Below are 19,748 nucleotides of genomic sequence, written 5' to 3' on the forward strand. Positions count from 1 at the left end.
GGTATTTAGTCTGTGGGAATTCAGCACAGGGGGAGGGACAGAGAGGGTATTTAGTCTGTGGGAATTCAGCACAGGGGGAGGGACAGAGAGGGTATTTAGTCTGTGGGAATTCAGTACAGGGGGAGGGACAGAGAGGGTATTTAGTCTGTGGGAATTCAGTACAGGGGGAGGGACAGAGAGGGTATTTAGTCTGTGGGAATTCAGTACATTGGGAGGGACAGAGAGGGTATTTAGTCTGTGGGAATTCAGTACATTGGGAGGGACAGAGAGGGTATTTAGTCTGTGGGAATTCAGTACAGGGGGAGGGACAGAGAGGGTATTTAGTCTGTGGGAATTCAGCACAGGGGGAGGGACAGAGAGGGTATTTAGTCTGTGGGAATTCAGCACAGGGGGAGGGACAGAGAGGGTATTTAGTCTGTGGGAATTCAGTACATTGGGAGGGACAGAGAGGGTATTTAGTCTGTGGGAATTCAGTACAGGGGGAGGGACAGAGAGGGTATTTAGTCTGTGGGAATTCAGTACAGGGGGAGGGACAGAGAGGGTATTTAGTCTGTGGGAATTCAGTACATTGGGAGGGACAGAGAGGGTATTTAGTCTGTGGGAATTCAGTACAGGGGGAGGGACAGGGAATTGTTTGGTTCGTGTTTTTCCCTGATAACCGTGAAAAGTTTAGAATATTATTCCTCAAATTATGTGGATGTGTCACTGAGTTGAGAAGATTTCTGGACCTAATTTGATTGTACTTCTTGCGATGTAGACAGAAACTGTCCTGTTGAAAGCTGGACTGAAACTAAATGTCTCAGTTGGTTTCTCATTCTTGGTTTATTTCCACATGTTTCTATTGCCAGGCATGCGACCAGAGGAACGTAGAGTCCTACAGGAGCAACTGATCAATGTCATTCTTTACGTCTTGCAAAGGAACCTACAGCTTCACTATTATCAGGGCTATCATGACATTGTCGTGACCTTCCTCCTGGTTGTCGGTGAAAGGATGACCATTGCACTCATGGAGATATTATCTTCCCATCATCTCAGGTGAAGAGCCACGAATTGGGACTAGCGTTCCACACCGAGCCCCTGTTATGGACCGTGATGGGAGAGTGCGCAGTCAATTCTAGCCCCACTTCTCCACAGATCGTAACATTGGTTTAAATGTCTCACCCTCCCGCAAAACTAGCCAATTGTTACCTTTAACACTGTTATTCCCGTCATAAAAAGACCCTAACCAAGCTTCTTTCAACAAACACAAAAAAATTGATTTATTATATAAAATACTGTTTTAAAAGTTATAAAACTGGCCAACATACAAGTTTCAGTTTAGAAGTGTAACAATTTTCCCCCCTTTTTAAAAAAAAGATAATTGAACTCTCACACAGACACAAAACAGGATAAAACAAGTACAGTCCCCTGCAGAGTCTGGAGTGTGGGAACTTTTCTTTTAAAAGGATAACATTTTGGAAAGGCCTCGATGCTGTTGATCCAATAGAATTCTGGGCACAATATATCTGGAAGTTCTTTCAGATGGATTTTTGATGAAACTGCCCTTGATTACTCTTTCTTATCACAACTTTACAGACTTTAAAAAAAAAACGGTTGAGTTATTCTCATGAGACGTTTCTGTTGAAAGTGTAACTCACTCCAGTCTGCATGTAATGCAAAGGTGGGGCAGAGAGAGAGAGTCTTCTTCTTCCAGTCTGCTTCTAAGGCACATACACACTCTCTGACTGAGAGTTTCAAAGAATAAAATGTTCAGAGAACACTTCGAATCAGCAAGAGCCTTTAGCCTGGCCACAGCAGTTGTTAACTTAGATATACAAAGTACCTCTTCCCTCTCCAGGTGTTCCCTGCTGCACATCTATCTATCCATTGACCCACGGCTTTTTGGACCCATGGTCCATATTCACGGCCCTGAATTAACCTTGCAAACTTTTAAAAAATAATTCAGGAGGGAAAATGTCCGACATTCAACATCCTTCAAATTTTCCAAAACTGGGTTCCTCACACCCCATCTACACCAGTCAAATGCCATTAACTCCACATGACTTAGATCTTGGTGACATGCTGAGAATGATCCTGGGAGAGGTGCAGACTTTTAAGAGAAATGTGGAATAAGCCAGGTCACATGAGGCTACCTACATGACTCCTGACCATACCTTTGCGCCTACACACCAAGAACAATTTATCTCCTTGCTCAGACTATCTGGATTTTCCCATTTGACCTGAAGTGGGAAGATCCAGATTCAGGGAAATAGCTAATATAACACAATGCTGTAAAGGATAACCATTCCTTTGCCTCCAGCATTTAAAATAGGATCTTGATTGTCAGCCCTAGTATTTTTAATTCATTCATGTGAGCAGCACTATTGCTCATCCCTAATTGCTCTTGATGAGGTGGTGGTGAGCTGCCTTCTTGAACCGCTGCAGTCCATGTGTGGGGACACCCACAGTGCTGTTTGGAAGGGAGTTTCCACATTCTCATCTACCCCTGATAACCTTAGATTCTTGTTAGGCAAAGGAAACAACCTACCTCTGCCTTAAAAATATTCAATGACCCCACCTCCACCGCCTTCTGAGGCAGAGAATTCCAAAGTCGCACAACCCTCTGAGAGAAAAAAGTTCTCTTCATCTCTGTCCTAAAAGGCCGACCCTAATTTTAAAACAGTGCCTCCTAGTTCTGGACTAACCCACAAAAAGAAACATCCTTTCCACATTCACCTTGTTCACCATTCAGGATCTTGCATACTTCAATCAAGTCACCCCCTCACTCTTCTAAACTCCAGTGGAAACAAGCCCAACCTGGTCAGCCTTTCCTCATAAGACAAACTGCTCGTTCCAGGTATCAATCTAGTAAACCTCCTCTGAATCGCCTCCAACGCATTTACATCCTTCATTAAATAAGGAGACAAAAACTGCCCACAGTATTCGAGATCCTGTCTCACCAGTGTCCTGTATAACTAAAGCATAACATCCTTACTTTTATATTCAATTCCTCTCATAATAAATGGTAGCATTCCATTAGCCTTCTTAATTACTTGTTGTACCTGCATACTAACTTTTTGTGACTCATGCATGATAACATCTAGATCCCTCTGCACCTTGGAATTCTCCATTTAAGCAATTCTCTGCTTTTCCGTTCTTCCTGCCAAAGTGAACAACTTCACATTTTCCCACATTATACTCCATCTGCCATATTTTTGCCCACTCAACTTTAAAAAAATTAAAAAAAAAATTTTTTTATTCATTCACGGGATGTAGGCTTCACTGGCTGGGCCAGCATTTATTGCCCATCCCTAATTGTCCTTGAGAAGGTGGTGGTGAGCTGCCTTCTTGAACCACTGCAGTCCATGTGGTGTAGGTACACCCACAGTGCTGTTAGGGGAGGGAGTTCCAGGATTTTGACCCAGTGATAGTGAAGGGACGGTGATATATTTCCAAGTCAGGATGGTGAGTGACTTGGAGGGGAACTTCCAGGTGTTGGTATTCCCATCTATCTGCTGCCCTTGTCCTTCTAGATGGTATTGGTTGTGGGTTTGGAAGGTGCTGACAAAAGAGCCTTGGTGAGTTCCTGCAGTGTATCTTGTAGATGGGCAACTTATCTCTATCTGTCTGCAAATTCCTTATATCTTCTTCATAACATATTATCCTACCAATCTTTGTGTCATCTGCAAATTAGATACCATACCTTCACTCCCCTCATCTAAGTTGTTGGTGTCATTGATGTAAATTGTGAGAAGTTGAGGCCCCAGTACAGACTACATGTCTCATCCTGCCAGTCAGTCAAAGACCCATTTATGCATACTCTCTGTTTTCTGCCAGCCAGCCAATCTTCTATCCATGCTAATATGTTACCCCCTACCCCATGAGCTTTTATTTTCCACAATGACTGCTGATGTAGCACCTTATTGAATGCTTTCCGGAAATCCAAGTCTACAGTACGTCTCCAGGCTCCCCACTATCCACCGCACAAGTTACTCCTTCAAAGATCTCCAATAAATTGGTTAAACATGATTTCTCTTTCATTAAACCATACTGACTCTTCCCGATTACCTTGAGCTTTTCTAACTGCCTAGCTCTAACCTTTTTGATGATCGAATCGAACACATTCCCCACGACAGACGCAAAGCTAACTGGCCCATAGTTTTCTGCCTCCCTCCCTTCTTGAATAGAGGGGTTATATTTGCTACTTTCCAGCCTGATGGAACCTTTCCAGAATCCAGGAAATTTTGGAAAGAAGTACAGAATGATCAGCAACGGGGTAAATGTCCTTCTACACTAACCTGACAATATTCCTCAGCCATCAGCTCAGCATAGTGCTCCTACCACACAGAAATGGGCTTTTCCACTTCCAACACCAGCAAAGTTATTTTTTCTGTATTTTTGTATAAGGGCCTATTTATATGTATATATAAAAAGAAAAGCATCATTCACGGAGATCACAGAATCATTCAACACAGAAGGAAACTATTTGGCCCACAGCACATGTGCCAGCTCTTTGAAAGAGCTTTTCAATTGTTTCCACTCCCTTGCTCTTTCCCAGTAGCCTTGTAGATCTTACCTTTTCAAGTATATATCCTATTCCAGATTAATAATTATTATTGAATCTGCTTGCGACACCCTTTCACTGACCATGCTGCAAGTGAAAACAGTTTCTCCTTATTTACTCTGTCAAAACCCCTTCATAATTTTGAACGCTTCTAGTAATTCTCCCCTTAACCTTCCCTGCTTGGAGGAGAACATTTCCAGCCTTGCTAGTCTCTTCAGGTAACTGATGTCCCTGCTCCCTGAAATCATTCCAGTAAATCTCCACTGCACCCTCTACAAGGCCTCGATGTTCTCCCTATGAATATGCTGTGTGTTTGGTTCAGATATGTCTGCTTTGTTTTGAAAGATGACAGAATGTCTGGAATCTTTAAAGAGATATGTTTGAGGCAGCAAACTCCAATGGTTATTTGAAAAAAGGGAGAAAGTACAAAAATGAATTATATATTAGTTTTTAGCACATGGTTGCAAACTATTATTTTCTACTGTACCAAGAGCTATCAAAGTTCCGCTACTATAAAAATACATGTTTTGTCATTGCTGGTATTTACTTTCTCTGTTGCTGTTTGATCAACATTTTTGGCAGGTGTTTCCAAAACAAGATTCATCTTAGTGTTGCTCTGCTTTCAAAGAGGCAGATCCCACAGGAGCAAGGGATGGGACCTCTAGTGGAAATTGTCTGAAAAAGGAGTTCCCTATTTGTAACCCGCATGCTCTGCTGTATTTTAGCTGGACGCTTGATCATGGAGTGTTCTGAAATTCAGAAACCAAAACAAGCGAGTAACCGGGTAAAACAGTAGAAATGCATATAAAAACAGAAACAACCGGAAGTAGTCAGGCAGCCTTTGTGGTAGAGGTCTACAGCACAGAAAAAGGCCCTTCGGCCCATCGAGTTTGCGCCGGTCAAACAAGTACCTAACTATTCTAATCCCATTTTCCAGCACTAGGCCCATAGCCTTGTGTGCCACGGCATCGTAAGTGCACATCCAAATACTTCTTAAATGTTATGAGGGTTTCTGCCTCTACCACCCTTTCAGGCAGTGAGTTCCAGATTCCCACCATCCTCTGGGTGAAAAAATTCTTCCTCACATCCCCTCTAAACCTCCTGTCCCTTACCTTAAATCTATGTCCCCAGGTTATTGATCCCTCCACCAAGGGGAAAAGTTCCTTCCTGTCTACCCTATCTATGCTCCTCAATTTTATATACCTCAATCATGTCCCCCCTCAATATCCTCTGCTCCAGGGAAAATAACCCCAGTCTAAACAATCTCTCCTCATAACTAAAACTCTCCAGCCCAGGCAACATCCTGGTAAATCTCCTTTGCACTCTCTCTAGTGCAATCACATCCTTCCTATAATGCGGTTTGCAGAACTGCACGCAAAACTCTATCTGTGGCCTAACCAGCGTTTTTTACAGTTCCAACATAACCTCCCTGCTCTTATATTCTATGCCTCGGCGAATAAAGGCAAGTATCCCACATGCCTTCTTAACCACCTTATCTACCTGTCCCGCTACCTTAAGGGTCTGGTGGACACGCACACCAATGTCCCTCTGATCATCGGTACTTCCCAGGGTCCTACCATTCATAGTGTATTCCCATGCCTTGTTTGTCCTGCCCAAGTGCATCACCTCACACTTATCCAGATTAAATTCCATTTGTCACTGATCAACCCATCTGACCAGCCCGTCTATGTCCACCTGTAATCTAAGGCTATCCTCCTCACTATTTACCACCCCACCAATTTTCGTGTCATTCGTGAGCTTACTGATCAACACTCCTACATTCAAGTCTAAATCGTTTGTATATACCACAAACAGCAAGGGACCTAACACCAATCCCCGTGGAACCCCACTGGACACAGGCATCCAGTCACAAAAACACCCCTCGACCATCACCCTTTGCTTCCTGCCACTCAGCCAATTCTGGATCCAATTTGCCAAATTGCCTTGGATCCCATGGGCTGTTAACTTCGTTATCAGTCTCCCATGCGGGACCTTATCAAAAGCCTTGCTGAAGTCCAAGTAGACTACGTCAAATGCATTGCCCTCATCTACACACCTGGTCACCTCTTGGAAAAATTCAATCAAAGTGGTCAGACATGACCTCTCCTTAACAAAACCATGCTGACTGTCCTTGATTAATCCCTGCCTCTTCAAGTGTAGATTAATTCTGTCCCTCAGAATTGCTTCCAATAGTTTCCCTGCCAATGAGGTTAGACTGACTGGCCTGTAGTTCCCTGGTTTATCCCTCCCTCCCTTCTTGAATAACGGTACCACATTGGCTGTCCTCCAGTCCTCTGGCACCTCTCCTGTGGCCAGAGGTATTGAAAATTATTGCCAGCGCCCCTGCTATCTCCTCCCTTGCCTTAATCAACAGCCTGGGATACATTTCATCCAGGCTTTCCCTGTTTTGAGCCCTCAGTATCTGCCGTAAGCCTCTCTTTTTCTCTTTATCCAATCCTGTATATCCCTCGACATCCAGGGTTCCCTGGATTTGTTGGTCCCACCGTTTATCTTTACTGGAATATGTTGGCCCTGTACTCTCCCTATTTCCCTGTTGAATGAATCCCACTGCTCTAATGCAGATTTACCTAAAAGTAAAAACAGAATTACCTGGAAAAACTCAGCAGGTCTGGCAGCATCGGCGGAGAAGAAATCAGTTAACGTTTCGAGCCTTCATGGCCCTTCGGCAGAACTGAAGCATAGTTAGGAGAAGGGAGAAATATAAACTGGTTTAAGGTCGGGGGGGCGGGTGGGGGGGTGGGGGGGCGGGGGGGGAAGAGAGACGTTGAGGGTGTGGTGATTGTGGAGATAAGCAGTGATAGGAGCAGATAATCAAAAGATGTCGCAGACAAAAGGGTCAAAGAGGTGTTGAAGGTGGTGATATTTGTCTAAGAAAAGTGCTAATTAAGAATAGAAGACAGGATATTCAAAGTACAGCTCTAGTGGGGGTGGGGTGGACAGACTAACAAGGTTTTAGTTTTAGATTTAAAAATAATGGAAATAGGTGGGGAAAGAAGAATCTATATAAATTATTGAAAAGAAGGGGGGTGGGGGGGGAGAAACGGGGTGGGGATGGAGGGAGGGGGAGTTTAAGATCTAAAGTTGTTGAATCCAATATTCAGCCTGGAAGGCTGTAAAGTGCCTAGTCGGAAGATGAGGTGCTGTTCCTCCAGTTTGCGTTGGGCTTCACTGGAACAATGCAGCAAGCCAAGGACAGACATGTGGGCAAGAGAACAGGGTGGAGTGTTAAAATGGCAAGCGACAGGGAGGTTTGGGTCTTTCTTGCGGACAGACCGCAGGTGTTCCGCAAAACGGTCGCCCAGTTTGCGTTTGGTCTCTCCAATGTAGAGGAGACCGCATTGGGAAAATGACTGCATTTAGCACTTTTCTTAGACAAATATCACCACCTTCAACACCTCTTTGACCCTTTTGTCTGTGACATCTTTTGATTATCTGCTCCTATCACTGCTTATCTCCACAATCACCACACCCTCAACGTCTCTCTTCCCCCCCCCCCCCCCCCCGCCTTAAACCTGTTTATATTTCTCCCTTCTCCTAACTATGCTTCAGTTCTGCCGAAGGGCCATGAAGGCTCGAAACGTTAACTGATATCTTCTCCGCCGATGCTGCCAGACCTGCTGAGTTTTTCCAGGTAATTCTGTTTTTGTTTTGGATTTCCAGCATCCGCAGTAGCTTTTAGCTTTTTGTTTTTACCTAAAAGTAGTTGCTCCCAGTTCACTCAGGCCAAATCATATCTGATCTCATTAAAATCGGCCTTCCCCCAATTTAGAACTCTGATTTCTGGCCCATCTTTTTGCATAACAACCTTGAATCTAATGGAGCTATGATCACTATCTGCAAAATGCTCCCCCACTGATACCTCTACCACTTTCCTGGCTTCATTCCCTAAAATTAAGTCCAGGACCACCCCCTCTCTTGTAGGATCTTCTATGTACTGGCTTAAAAAGCTCTCCTGGATGCATTTTAAGAATTCCTCTCCCTCTAAACCTATCACACTGTGACTAACCCAGTTAATATCGGGGGAGTTGAAATCCCCCACTATTGCTACCCTATTATTTTTACACTTCTGAAATTTGCTTACATATCTGCTCTTCTATTTCTCTCTGACTGTTTGGGGGTCTATAGTACATACCCAGCAATGTGATTGCTCCTTTTTTGTTTTTCAGTTCTACCCGTATGGCTTCATCTGAGGAGCCTTCTAAGATACCATCCCTCCTTACTGCTGTAATATTGATTCCTTGATCGAAATTGCGAAACCCCCTCCTCTTTTACCTCCTTCCCTGTCTCGACTGAAGACCCTATACCCTGGAATATTGAGCTGCCAATCCTGCCCTTCTCTCAACCATGTCTCTGTGACAGCAATGACATCATACTTCCATGCGTTAATTTGTGCCTTCAACTCACCTGCATTATTTGTCAGACTACATGAAATTAACAGCATAGAAACAGGCCATTCAGCCCAACTAGGCTATGCTTGTGTTTGTGCTGTACACGAGCCTCCTCGCAACCTACTTTGTCTAACACTATTAATATGTCCTTCTATTCTCTTTCCTTCATGCCCTTCTCCTTAAACGCAACCCTGTTATTTGACTCACGCCAGTCCAGTTGGTGGCAGGTTCCACCTTCTCATCACTCTCTCTTTGTAAAGATTACAAACCAGGGAGTTCCAGCAGGTTTGATCTCAAGTCTGTCCGATACTCCCCAGGCAGCTGTTCTGAGAATCCTGGATCAGGAATGGGGGGAGAAAAACAGCCAGCCCTGCTGGGCTGGGTAATGCTGGGTAAGACAGGACTAAGGCTTCAGTCTGATGCCTTAGGTAGTGGAACAGGCAAATGACAAGACACATGGATGAAGGTTATATTACCAGAAGGAATCTGAGAAGCTATACCTGCCAACAGCTTTAGAGTGAAAGTGGAGGAAGTTGGCAATGAGGAAAGAAGAAAGTGATGGTGATTTGGAGCCTGCTGGGTTGGCAATGATAGGTACGGATGCCATTCTGCTACAGCACATGCTTGCTGCAGGACACAAGTGCATACTTTGTTCTGATGAAGGGTCATAGGGACTCGAAACGTTAACTGTGTTCCTCTCCGCAGATGCTGTCAGACCTGCTGAGTTTTTCCAGCTATTTTTATTTTTATTTTTGTTTCAGATTTCCAGCATCCGCAGTATTTTGCTTTGATTTTGTCACTTGTGGTGTTGAGTGCGGTAAATGGTAACCCTTCTCTCTTTTTTCTTCGGTACTCCACAGGGATTTTATGGATCCCACAATGGACAGCACTAAGCATATTTTAAACTACCTAATGCCAATTCTGGAGCGGGTAAACCCAGAACTCCACAACTTCATGCAAAGGTGAGATTTTGTTACGTTTGCCACCTTTGGTAACCTTAACTCTTCCCGATTGGGCCTCCCTCCCCCCCCACTGATGTTCCCAGTGAACAGTGGGCCCTAGAGACTAGGACCAGACGTTAAGAGCAGTGCAGTTAGTCTTGTCGTCTGTCTCAGTAAGAAGGCCGCTGTTATTGCTGGCGAGCAACCCCCCCCTGGAAATGTACATTTGTGAGCAAAGACTGAATAAGGGTTGATTGCGATGCCCCTGCAGTTAAATAGCCTGCAATGGCTCACTGCGGACGCTAAAACCGCCCAACCACTCCTCCCCACCCCCACTCCCACCACCAAATGATAGTTACCTGGGTGAGGTGACTGAAGGCAAGTGGTTCCTTTGGCACACATCCAGATAAGGGGAGAGAAGGAAAAGCACATGATTTTGAGTAACCCATCTTCCTGGCTTAGGAGAGGAGCTAATATTTTGCCATAAGCCACCACCTCCATCACCCCCCCTGCCAACTCCCCCTCACTGCCTTTCAATAAACAGTCACCAGGGCCTGTGAAAGAGCTACCTGAGAGGCTGGGTGTATTCTGATAACTATCTGACTCTGGGTTTTAAACAGCAAAATACTGGAAACCAGAATTGGAAAGAATTTCAATTTCTATAGTGACTTTCGTGACTTTGGAACACCCCAAACGCTTTCCAGCCAGTTAAATACTTTTGCAGTGCAGTAACTGTTAACGCAAGGAAACACAGCAGCCAATTTGCACACAGCAAGACTCCAGCAAAGGGAGAGCTTCCCTGCTGCTGCTTCTCTGAATAATGCTGAGGGATATTTAATGTTCACCTTGAGAGGCCGGATGTGACCTGGGTTTAACATGGCATTGGAAAGACAGCACCTCCAACAGTGTAGAACCCCCTCAGTACTAGCACACAGGAGCAGGAGGAGACAATGTAGCCCTCAAGCCTGTTCTACCATTCAGAGAGATTGTGGCTGGTCTGCGATCTAACTTCATAGACCTGCCTTTATTCCATATCACATTAATACCTTTGGTTAATAAAAATCGTATCAATTTCAGTTTTAAAACGAACAATTGCTATCAATTGACATTTGCAGAAGAGAGTTCTAAACTTCTATCACCCCTTTGTGTGTAAAAATGTTTCCTAATTTCACTCCCGAAAGGTCTGGCTCCAATTTTTAGCCCATGTGCCCAGTTCTCAACTACTGTAAATAGTTTCTCCTGACACTGGAACGTCTAGATTATGTGTGTGTGGTTTTGCGGCGTTAGGAATGCTATATTTGGCCAGGGAGGGGAAATCTACACCAGGGTTCACAAAAAACAGGAGCAGGAGTGGACCACATGGCCCTTCGAGTCAGCTGCACCATTCAATACAATCGTGGCTAATTTTGGGCTTCAGCTCCATTTTCCTGCTCGCTCCCATGTCCCTTAGTTCCCTGAGAGACTAAAGATCTGTCTATTCCAGCCTCAGCGCTGGAGCATCCACAACCCTCTGGGGTAGAGAATTCCAAAGATTCACAACCCTGTGAGTGAAGCAATTTCTCCTCATCTCGGTCCTAAATGATCGGCCCCCTCATCCTGAGGTTATGCGCCGTGCTCTAGATTCCCCGATCAGTGGAAACACTCTCTTGGCTTCTACCCTATCAAGTTCCTTCAGAATTTTGTATGTTTCACTGAGATCATGTCTCATTCTTCTAACCTCCAGAGAATATAGACCCAATTTGCTCAGCCTCTCACTACAGGACAACCCCCTCATCCCAGGAACCAATTTAGTGAATCTTCACTGTACTGCCTCCAACGCAAGTATATACCCTTCTTAAATATGAAGACAAAAACTGCACACAGTATTCCAGATGCAGTCTCACCAAAACACTGTAGAACTGTAGCAAGACTTCTTCATTCTTATACTCCAATCCCCTTGCAATAAAGGCCAATGTGCCATTTGCCGTCTTAATTGCTTGCTGCACCTACATGCTAACTTTCTGTCATCGTCCTTATTGCTATCCATTGACCATAGTACAGCTGGATGTTGGGTGAGAATAAGATTTCTCTTGGTCGTGATGCCTTCTGTGGTTAAATAGCTCGCTGATACGCATTCCCCTGACTGATTCAATGGACAAAGGTTCAGGGGGCAAGTGTCGAATAGAAATTATCAAACTAATTAATCTGAATTGCTGCCTTACCCATTAAATGCCTGCAGATGGAGATCTCTGATTTATGTGCCTCACTGTCGGCCTCCAGTGTGAAAACTCAGTACTGCATTTGTCGCATCTTTAACATAGAAATTTTTCCAAGGTGCTCCACAGAGAAGTAATGGGGAATATAGAAAATGCCAAGCCAAAGAAGGAGATATAGGGTGAGGCCAAAGAGCTGGCCTTTTGACTGTCAGCTGTGACTTAATTGGTAGCATCAACACCTCTGATCAAAAAGTTGTGGATTCAAAAGTCCCACTTCAGGACTTGAGCACAAAAATCAAGACTGAGACTCCTGTGCAGTATTGAGGGAATGCTGCACGGTTGGAGGTGCTGTCTTGCGGATGAAATATTAAACCGAGGGCCTGACTGCCCCCTCATATGGATGCAAAAGATCCTCTGGCACTCTTTTGAAGAGCAGGGGAGGTTGTCTCCAATGTCCTGGCCAATGTTTATCCCTCAATCACCTTGATAAAACCAGATAATCTGGTCATTATCTGGCCTAGGAGACTGACTGTGCAGCTGCCAAGGGTGCAGCAAAAGGAGAGGGCTGCTGCAGAGGGCAGAGTCGCACGAGTAGTGAATTGGGGGGGATTTGTAGGGTTGGCCATGGTTAAAGAGCTGGGGAGGGTGAGAGGCCACAAGGGATTTATAGATGAAGATGAGAATTTTAAATTTGATGTGTTGGGAAACAGGAAGTCATTGAGCAGTGGATGGTGAAGTGAGCAAGGCTTGCTGTATAGAGAAGATGGGGCCGAATTTTTAGTTAAGAGTTTGGAGCTGGCTATATAGAAGATAAGATACTGGCTGGTGCTGAACTAGTTGAATCTAGTGTATAAAGAAAGAACTTGCATTCTATAGCAACTTTCACAACCTCCGGATATTCCAAAGCACTTTACAGGCAATGAATTACCTTTGAACATTTGTTGTAATGTAGGTAATGTACCATGAACTGAATCTGTGTAAAATACAGAAACAACCTTGATAACTTGGACAGTTTAGCTACTGGGACCAGGTTCGCAATGATTTGTGTTTAGAAGCTTTTGTATGACTCCGAGGGCTGGGTGGTCAGTATATCACGTGGTGCTGCTGTGAGATAGACGGGAAGGACAGAGGCTCAGAACATTTCCTCTTCTCTGCATTTGGATCTTCACCTTCTTGATCAGCAGTGGGAGCATGAAATCAGCGTCTGTGTTGCTGGGCTCAGGAGGGCAATCAGCTGGATCTGTGAACGTGTGTGAACACCAACTTGGATAAAAAAAAACATTGGGCGGAATGCATTCAACTGTGCTAAAGTTCCCACTACTTATACTGTTTATTTTCATATCTTGGGCAGATGCCAATGACAATAACCATTTGGCGTAAAATTGCAAAGGCACCACTTAGAATGTGTTAAATGCGGCAGCTATTTATGGGCAGGTCAATAAGTTTTTTGCATCCCGTTACTGTAAACCTATTTCAACCCGTGATCTCTGAGGTCATGAGGTTAACCTGACTAATCCTGGGGATGTTGGGATTGTTTTATGATGAGAGATTGAGGAAAAAATGGCTTGTATTCTTTAGCGTTTCGAATAATGAGAGGTGATCGCATTGAAACTTACAAAGTGCTTACAGAGCGTGGCAGGGTGGATGTAGAAAGGATGTTCCCCCTGGCTGGTGAGTCTAGAACTAAGGGTCATAGTCTCAGAATAAGGGGGTAGGCCATTTAAGACTGAGGTGAGGAGGAATCTCTTCACTCAGAGGGTGAATATCAAGGGCAGATGGTTAGATTCTCTACCCCAGAGGGTTGTGGAACCTCAATCATTGAGCATGTTCAAGACAGAAGTTGACAGATTTCTGGAGACTAATGACATGAAGGGATATGGGAAAGTGGCATTGAGGTAAATGATCAGTCATGATCTAATTGAATGGCGGAGCAGGCTCGATGGGCTGAATAGCCTACTCCTGTTCCTATGTTCCTAATTGGAATTGTACCCTTGGCTCAGATAAGAAATCGTCCCTCCTGCATTTTACCAGTTCCCCGTTCTTCAATTGCATAGGCCATCTGTCCTTTTCCGCGTTACATTTTAATAACAGTCACTGTGGGGATGCAATCTGAATCAAGTCAAACATTTGTTCCCGTTCTCTCTCGGTGCTTCTAAAAGATTGTACATCGCTCAAGAAGGGTGTTACCAATATTCTCATTTTATTCGCTTGTGGAATTTCTTTCCCCCTCCAAAGGATGTTGTATCACCAAGTGAACTGAGCGACTACACCGGTAAGAGGTGCTAATATTGAATAATTCACCTTGGCCTGAGGGATAAAGTCATGAGTTCAATCCCAACTTTCCTGACTTGAGCAGATACCCTGGGTTGACACTCAGTCATACAGATGAGACGTTAAACAGAGACCTGTCAGTTTGAGTAGGTGTAAAAGGTATCCTATAACACTGCCCAAAGAATAGCGGGTTTCCTGGTCACCATCGATTCCTTGACCAAATCCACAAAACAAATTAACTGCTCATTTATTTGATTTGCTGTTTGTGGGTCTTTGTAGTGTTGTAATTGGCTGCTTCATTTGTCTACACAGTGACAACATTTCAAAGGTAATTCATTGCATTTGAAGCACTTTGGAGTCCTGAGGATGTGAATGGATGCTATACAAATGCACGTTATTTCTTGCTTTGAATGAGAGTAATCACCTTGTCTGAAGCTGTCTTGTGTCTCTGATTTAGGGCTGAGGTCGGAACCATCTTTGCCCTGAGCTGGCTGATCACCTGGTACAGTCATGTCCTCTCCAAGTTTCGCCATACCGTCAGGCTCTATGACTTCTTCCTGGCGAGTCACCCACTGATGCCAGTCTACATTGCAGCGGCGGTATGTAGCACCATGTTCCCATCCAACTGTCTGAACGCCTAGTCTGGCACTTCACTGCCCCTTCTTCTCAGTGATTTGTCAAAATTACATAGAATTCGCAGCAGAGAATCAGCCATTTGGCACAGTTAGTCTATGCCAGAGTTTATGCTCTACGCAAGCCTTTTCCCACCATTCTGACGTACAGTTTGGGTTCCGTCAGGGGGTGTGGTTGTGGTGGTTGGAGGTGAATCATGTCAGTTTCAGGACATCATTGTAGGAGTTCCTCAGGGTAGTGTCCTAGGCCCAACCATCTTCAGCTGCTTCCCTCCATCGTAAAGTCAGAGTGGGGATGTTCGCTGATGATTGCACAATGTTCAGCACCATTTGTGACTCCTCAGATACTGAAGCAGTCCATGTCCAAATGCAGCAAGACCTGGACAATATTCGGACTTGGGCTGGTAAGTGGCAAATAACATTCACGCCACACAAGTGTCAGGCAATGACCATATCCAACAAGAGAGAATCTAACCATCTGTCCTTGATATTCAAAAGCATTACCATCGCTGAATGCCCCACTATCAACATCCTGGGGGTTACCATTGACTGAACTGGACTAGCCATATAAACACTGTGGCTACAAGAGCAGGTCAGAGGCTGGGAATTCTGCGGACAGTAACTCACTACCTGACTCCCTAAAGCCTGCTCACCATCCACAAGGTACAACTCAAGAGTGTGATGGAATACTCTCCACTTGCCTGGATGAGTGCAGCTCCAACAACACTCAAGGAGCTTGACACCACCCAGAACAAAGCCCACTTGATTGGCACCCCATCCACCACCTTAAACATTCACTTCCTCTACCACTGACACACATTGGCAGCAGTATGTACCATCTACAAGATGCACTGCAGCAACTCACCAAGGCTTCTTTGGCAGCACCTTCCAACCTTGTGACCTCTACCACCTAGAATGACAAGAGCAGCGAATGCATTGGAACACCACCACCTGCAAGTTCCCCTCCAAGCCATACAGTATCCTGACTTGGATATTGCCAACCAGGTCAAAGCAGCCCACTTAATTGGCAGCCCATCCACCACCTCCAGCATTCACTCCCTCCACCACTGACACAGAATCTTTAAGATTATGAAAAGGTTTGATGGGTAGATGTAGAGCAGATGTTTCCACTTTTTGGGGAGCCCAGAACTAGGAGGCATTCTTCACTGTCACTTGGTCAAACTCCTGGAACTCCCTTCCTAACAGCACCTTGGGGTGTACCTATACCATATGGACTACAGCAGTTCAAGAAGGCAGCTCACCACCACCTTCTCAAGGGCAATTAGGGATGGGCAATAACTGCTGGCCCAGCCAGCGATGCTCACATCCCAAGAATATGTAAACAATACTCTACATCTCACCTTATCAGCACAGCCTTCGATTATTCCGTATGTAGCCTTCTCCTTAAACACATCAGGAACACAAGAAACAGGAGCATAAGTAGACCTCGTGGCCCGTCAAGCCTGCTCTACCATCAGTACGATCATGGCTGACCTTGGGCTTCAACTCCATTTTCCTGCCCGCTTCCCATACCCCTTAATTCCTGAGAGACCAAAAAATCTTCCTATCCCAGCCTTTAATATATTCAATGAGGGAGCATCCACAACCCTCTGGGGTAGAGAATTCCAAAGATTCACCACCTTTTGAAGAAGTAGTTTCTCCTCACCTCAGTCCTAAATGATTGCCCCCTTATCCTGAGACTTTGCCTCCGTGTTTTAGACTCCCTGACCAGCGGAAACAATCTCTAAGCAGCCACCCTTTCAAACCCTCTTTTGTCAGTTTCAATGAAACCTAAAATTTTGTGGGCCTCTCATTCTTCTCAGCTCCAGAGAATATAAGCCCCACATACTCAGCCACTCATCCCAGGGACCAGTTTATTGACCCTTCACTGTACTGCCTCTACTGCTAGTATATCGTTTCTTAAATGTGGAGACCAAAAGGTACTATTCACCTCAACTACCCCATGTGGTAACAAGTTCCACATTCTAATCAGTCTCTTAGTTAAAAAAGTTTCTCCTGAATTCCAAATGGACTAATGTTTTAAATATATGCCTCCTAGTTCTGGGCTCCCCAAAAAGTGGAAACATCTGCTCTATCCATCAAACCTTTTCATAATCTTGAAGATTCTGTGTGTCGGTGGTGGAGGGAGTGAATGTTGGAGGTGGTGGATGGGGTGCCAATTAAATGCGCTGCTTTGTCCTGGTTGGTGTCCAGCTTCTTGAGTATTGTGAATCCTTGCCAGAGAGTGGGAAATGGTGCGTATCTTTAAGGAGGCTGGAAATGAGATGAATAGCATGAGAGGGGGATGGGAGCAGGGGGCAATGTGGAACAATCCTGAGATCATTGAACCAGCTGGATGCTGCAGTGGACGGACCCGAGTCTTCCTAAATGGGTGCACAAAGATGGGCTGAGTAATTGTCCCCCTCCATAATGATTTATAAACTGTAGCCCAGGCTGAGAGTGAATGGAACAAGACTTCCTGGCTATCTTTCCTAATTGACCCAGTGGAAGTTCAGACAGGGTAGATTGTGTCAATTGTTGAAGACACAGCCATGAAAATGACTGATTGCCTGCCTTGTTTCAGATTGTGTTGCACAGGGAGAAGGAAGTACTGAGGTGTGACTGTGACATGGCCAGTGTCCATCAGCTGCTGTCCAAAATACCACAGGACCTTCCTTATGAGGTGCTGATCATCAAAGCGGAGGAGCTCTTTTCCCACTACCCACCCCCAGAGCTTGCAAAACAAGCAGCACTTCAACTACACAAAAGGCAAGACTTCTCTTTCATCAATGTGTGTGTGAATGTTTGAAAACCTCCCATCAGCTTTCCACCCTTGTCACAGCACCAAAACCGCTCTCATCAAAATCACAAATGACACCCTCTGTGATTGTGACAAATGGAAACTTTCCCTCTTTGTTCTACTCGACCTGTCTGCAGCCTCTGACATGGTTGACCACACCATCCTCCTTCAACGCCTCTCCGCTGTCGTCCAGCTGGGTGGGACTGCTCTCCCCTGGTTCCATTCTTACCTATTTAATCATGGCCACAGTATTACCTGCAATACATTCTCTTCCTGCTCTTGCACTATTACCTTAGGTGTCCCTCAAAGATCTAACTTTGGCTTCTCCTATTTCTTCAATGTCCTGGCCAATATTTATCCCTCGATCAACATCACAAAAACAGATAAGCTGGTCATTATCACATTGTTCTTTGCGGGTGCTTCCTGTGTGTAAATTGGCTGCTGTGCTCCCTGCATTACAATAATGACTACATTTTAGAAGTATTTCATTTGCAGTAAAACACTTTGGGATGTTCAGTGGCTGTGGAAGGCGCTATATCATCCATGTGCTGCTGTGACATCAGCAGAAAACACAGTTTTAGTTTTCACATGTATGTTGACGACACCCTCCACCACCTCTTAACACCTCCACTGTTGCTAAATTATCAGATGACTTATCTGACACCCAGCATTGGATGAGCACAAATTTCCACCAATTAAATATTAGGAAAAGGAAGCCATTGTCTTCAGTCCCTGCTCCAAAGTCTGTTTCCTAGCCATCGACTCCATCCTGAAGTTGAGCCAGACTGTTTGCAACCTTGGGGCCACATTTGACCCCGAATGAACTGCTGTCCATGGTTGTTTCTACATTTGCAACATCGCCTCTCTCTGCCCCCACCCCCACCGCCTCAGCTCATCTGTTGCTGAATCCCTCTTGTGTCTTTGTTCCATCTACACTTGACCAGTCCTGACCAGTCTCCTACGTTCTTCCCTCCCCAATCTCGAGGTCATCCAAAACTCTGTTGCCCGTGTCCTTACTCGCACCAAGCCCCGTACTCCTATCACCCCTGTGCTGACCCAAGCTCCCGGTCAAGCAACGCTTTAATTTTTATAACTAATTCTAGCCTCTCGAGCATCCCCAATTTTATTGAGCCACCGTTGATACCAGTTTTTTCAGTTGTCTAGGTTTGAGCTCGGAAATTCTGTCCTTAAATCCCTCTATCTCTTCTTCCTCCTTTAAGACACTCCAAAAACCTACCTGTTTGATCAGGGTATTGGCCATTTGCCCTAATATCTCCATGATGTTGCTAAGTAACAAGTTTTGCTTCATAAATGATCCTGTGAAGCACCTTGGGATGTTTTATTATGTTAAAGGCACTATATAAACACAAGTTATTGTTTGTGCATCCGTGCCTATTGGTGCATTGATCCAAGGCTAAGTATTGGCACTGGAACCTTGTAGATGGTGGATATGCTTTGAGGAGTTCGGAAGGTGAGCCATTCGTTACACAGCACCAAGGCTCTGCCTCGTCCTTGTTGCCATGGAGTTAATTTGGCAATTCCAGGTCAGCTTCATCCCCTTGTACTTTGGTGGTTGGGGACCTGATAATTGGTGGTTTTGTAGGTTGGGGGCAGATGTCTGGGCAGTGGTCTTGTGGGTGATGATTGTTATGCAAAATTCACTTGGTGCTAATTTTATCTGTCACTCATTAGCCCAGTCTGGATGTTAAGCAGCCAGGTCCTGTTGTAAGCTAACACGGCCACCCTCAATATCAGAGGATTTGTGAATGGAGGTGAATGTTGTACATCATTAGTGAAGAATCCATTCCAGACCTCCACATAGGGGAGGTGATGGCGTAGTAGTATTGTCACTGGATTAGCAATCCAGAGACTCCGGGTAATGCTCAGAGGACTCGGGTTCCAATCCCACCAGATTGTGGAATTTGATGAAACGATTGTCGATTGTGGTAAAAACTCA

The 19,748-nt window shown here is 44.9% G+C and overlaps 1 protein-coding gene across 2 annotated transcripts in view; it reads left to right on the forward strand.

The window, feature by feature from the left end:
• LOC144675103 (TBC1 domain family member 20) overlaps window positions 1–19,748 on the forward strand; it is an 84,402-nt gene that overhangs the window by 18,246 nt on the left and 46,408 nt on the right. For both annotated transcript variants that reach the window (XM_078536119.1, XM_078536120.1), the window contains exons 4-7: window positions 849–1,035; window positions 9,813–9,914; window positions 14,817–14,958; window positions 17,576–17,760. In XM_078536119.1, coding sequence (XP_078392245.1) covers window positions 849–1,035; window positions 9,813–9,914; window positions 14,817–14,958; window positions 17,576–17,760 — 616 coding nt within the window. The remainder of the gene's footprint in view (window positions 1–848; window positions 1,036–9,812; window positions 9,915–14,816; window positions 14,959–17,575; window positions 17,761–19,748) is intronic.

This window comes from Cetorhinus maximus, chromosome 3 (genome assembly GCF_964194155.1).
Source record: "Cetorhinus maximus chromosome 3, sCetMax3.hap1.1, whole genome shotgun sequence".
NCBI classification, from domain to species: domain Eukaryota; kingdom Metazoa; phylum Chordata; class Chondrichthyes; order Lamniformes; family Cetorhinidae; genus Cetorhinus; species Cetorhinus maximus.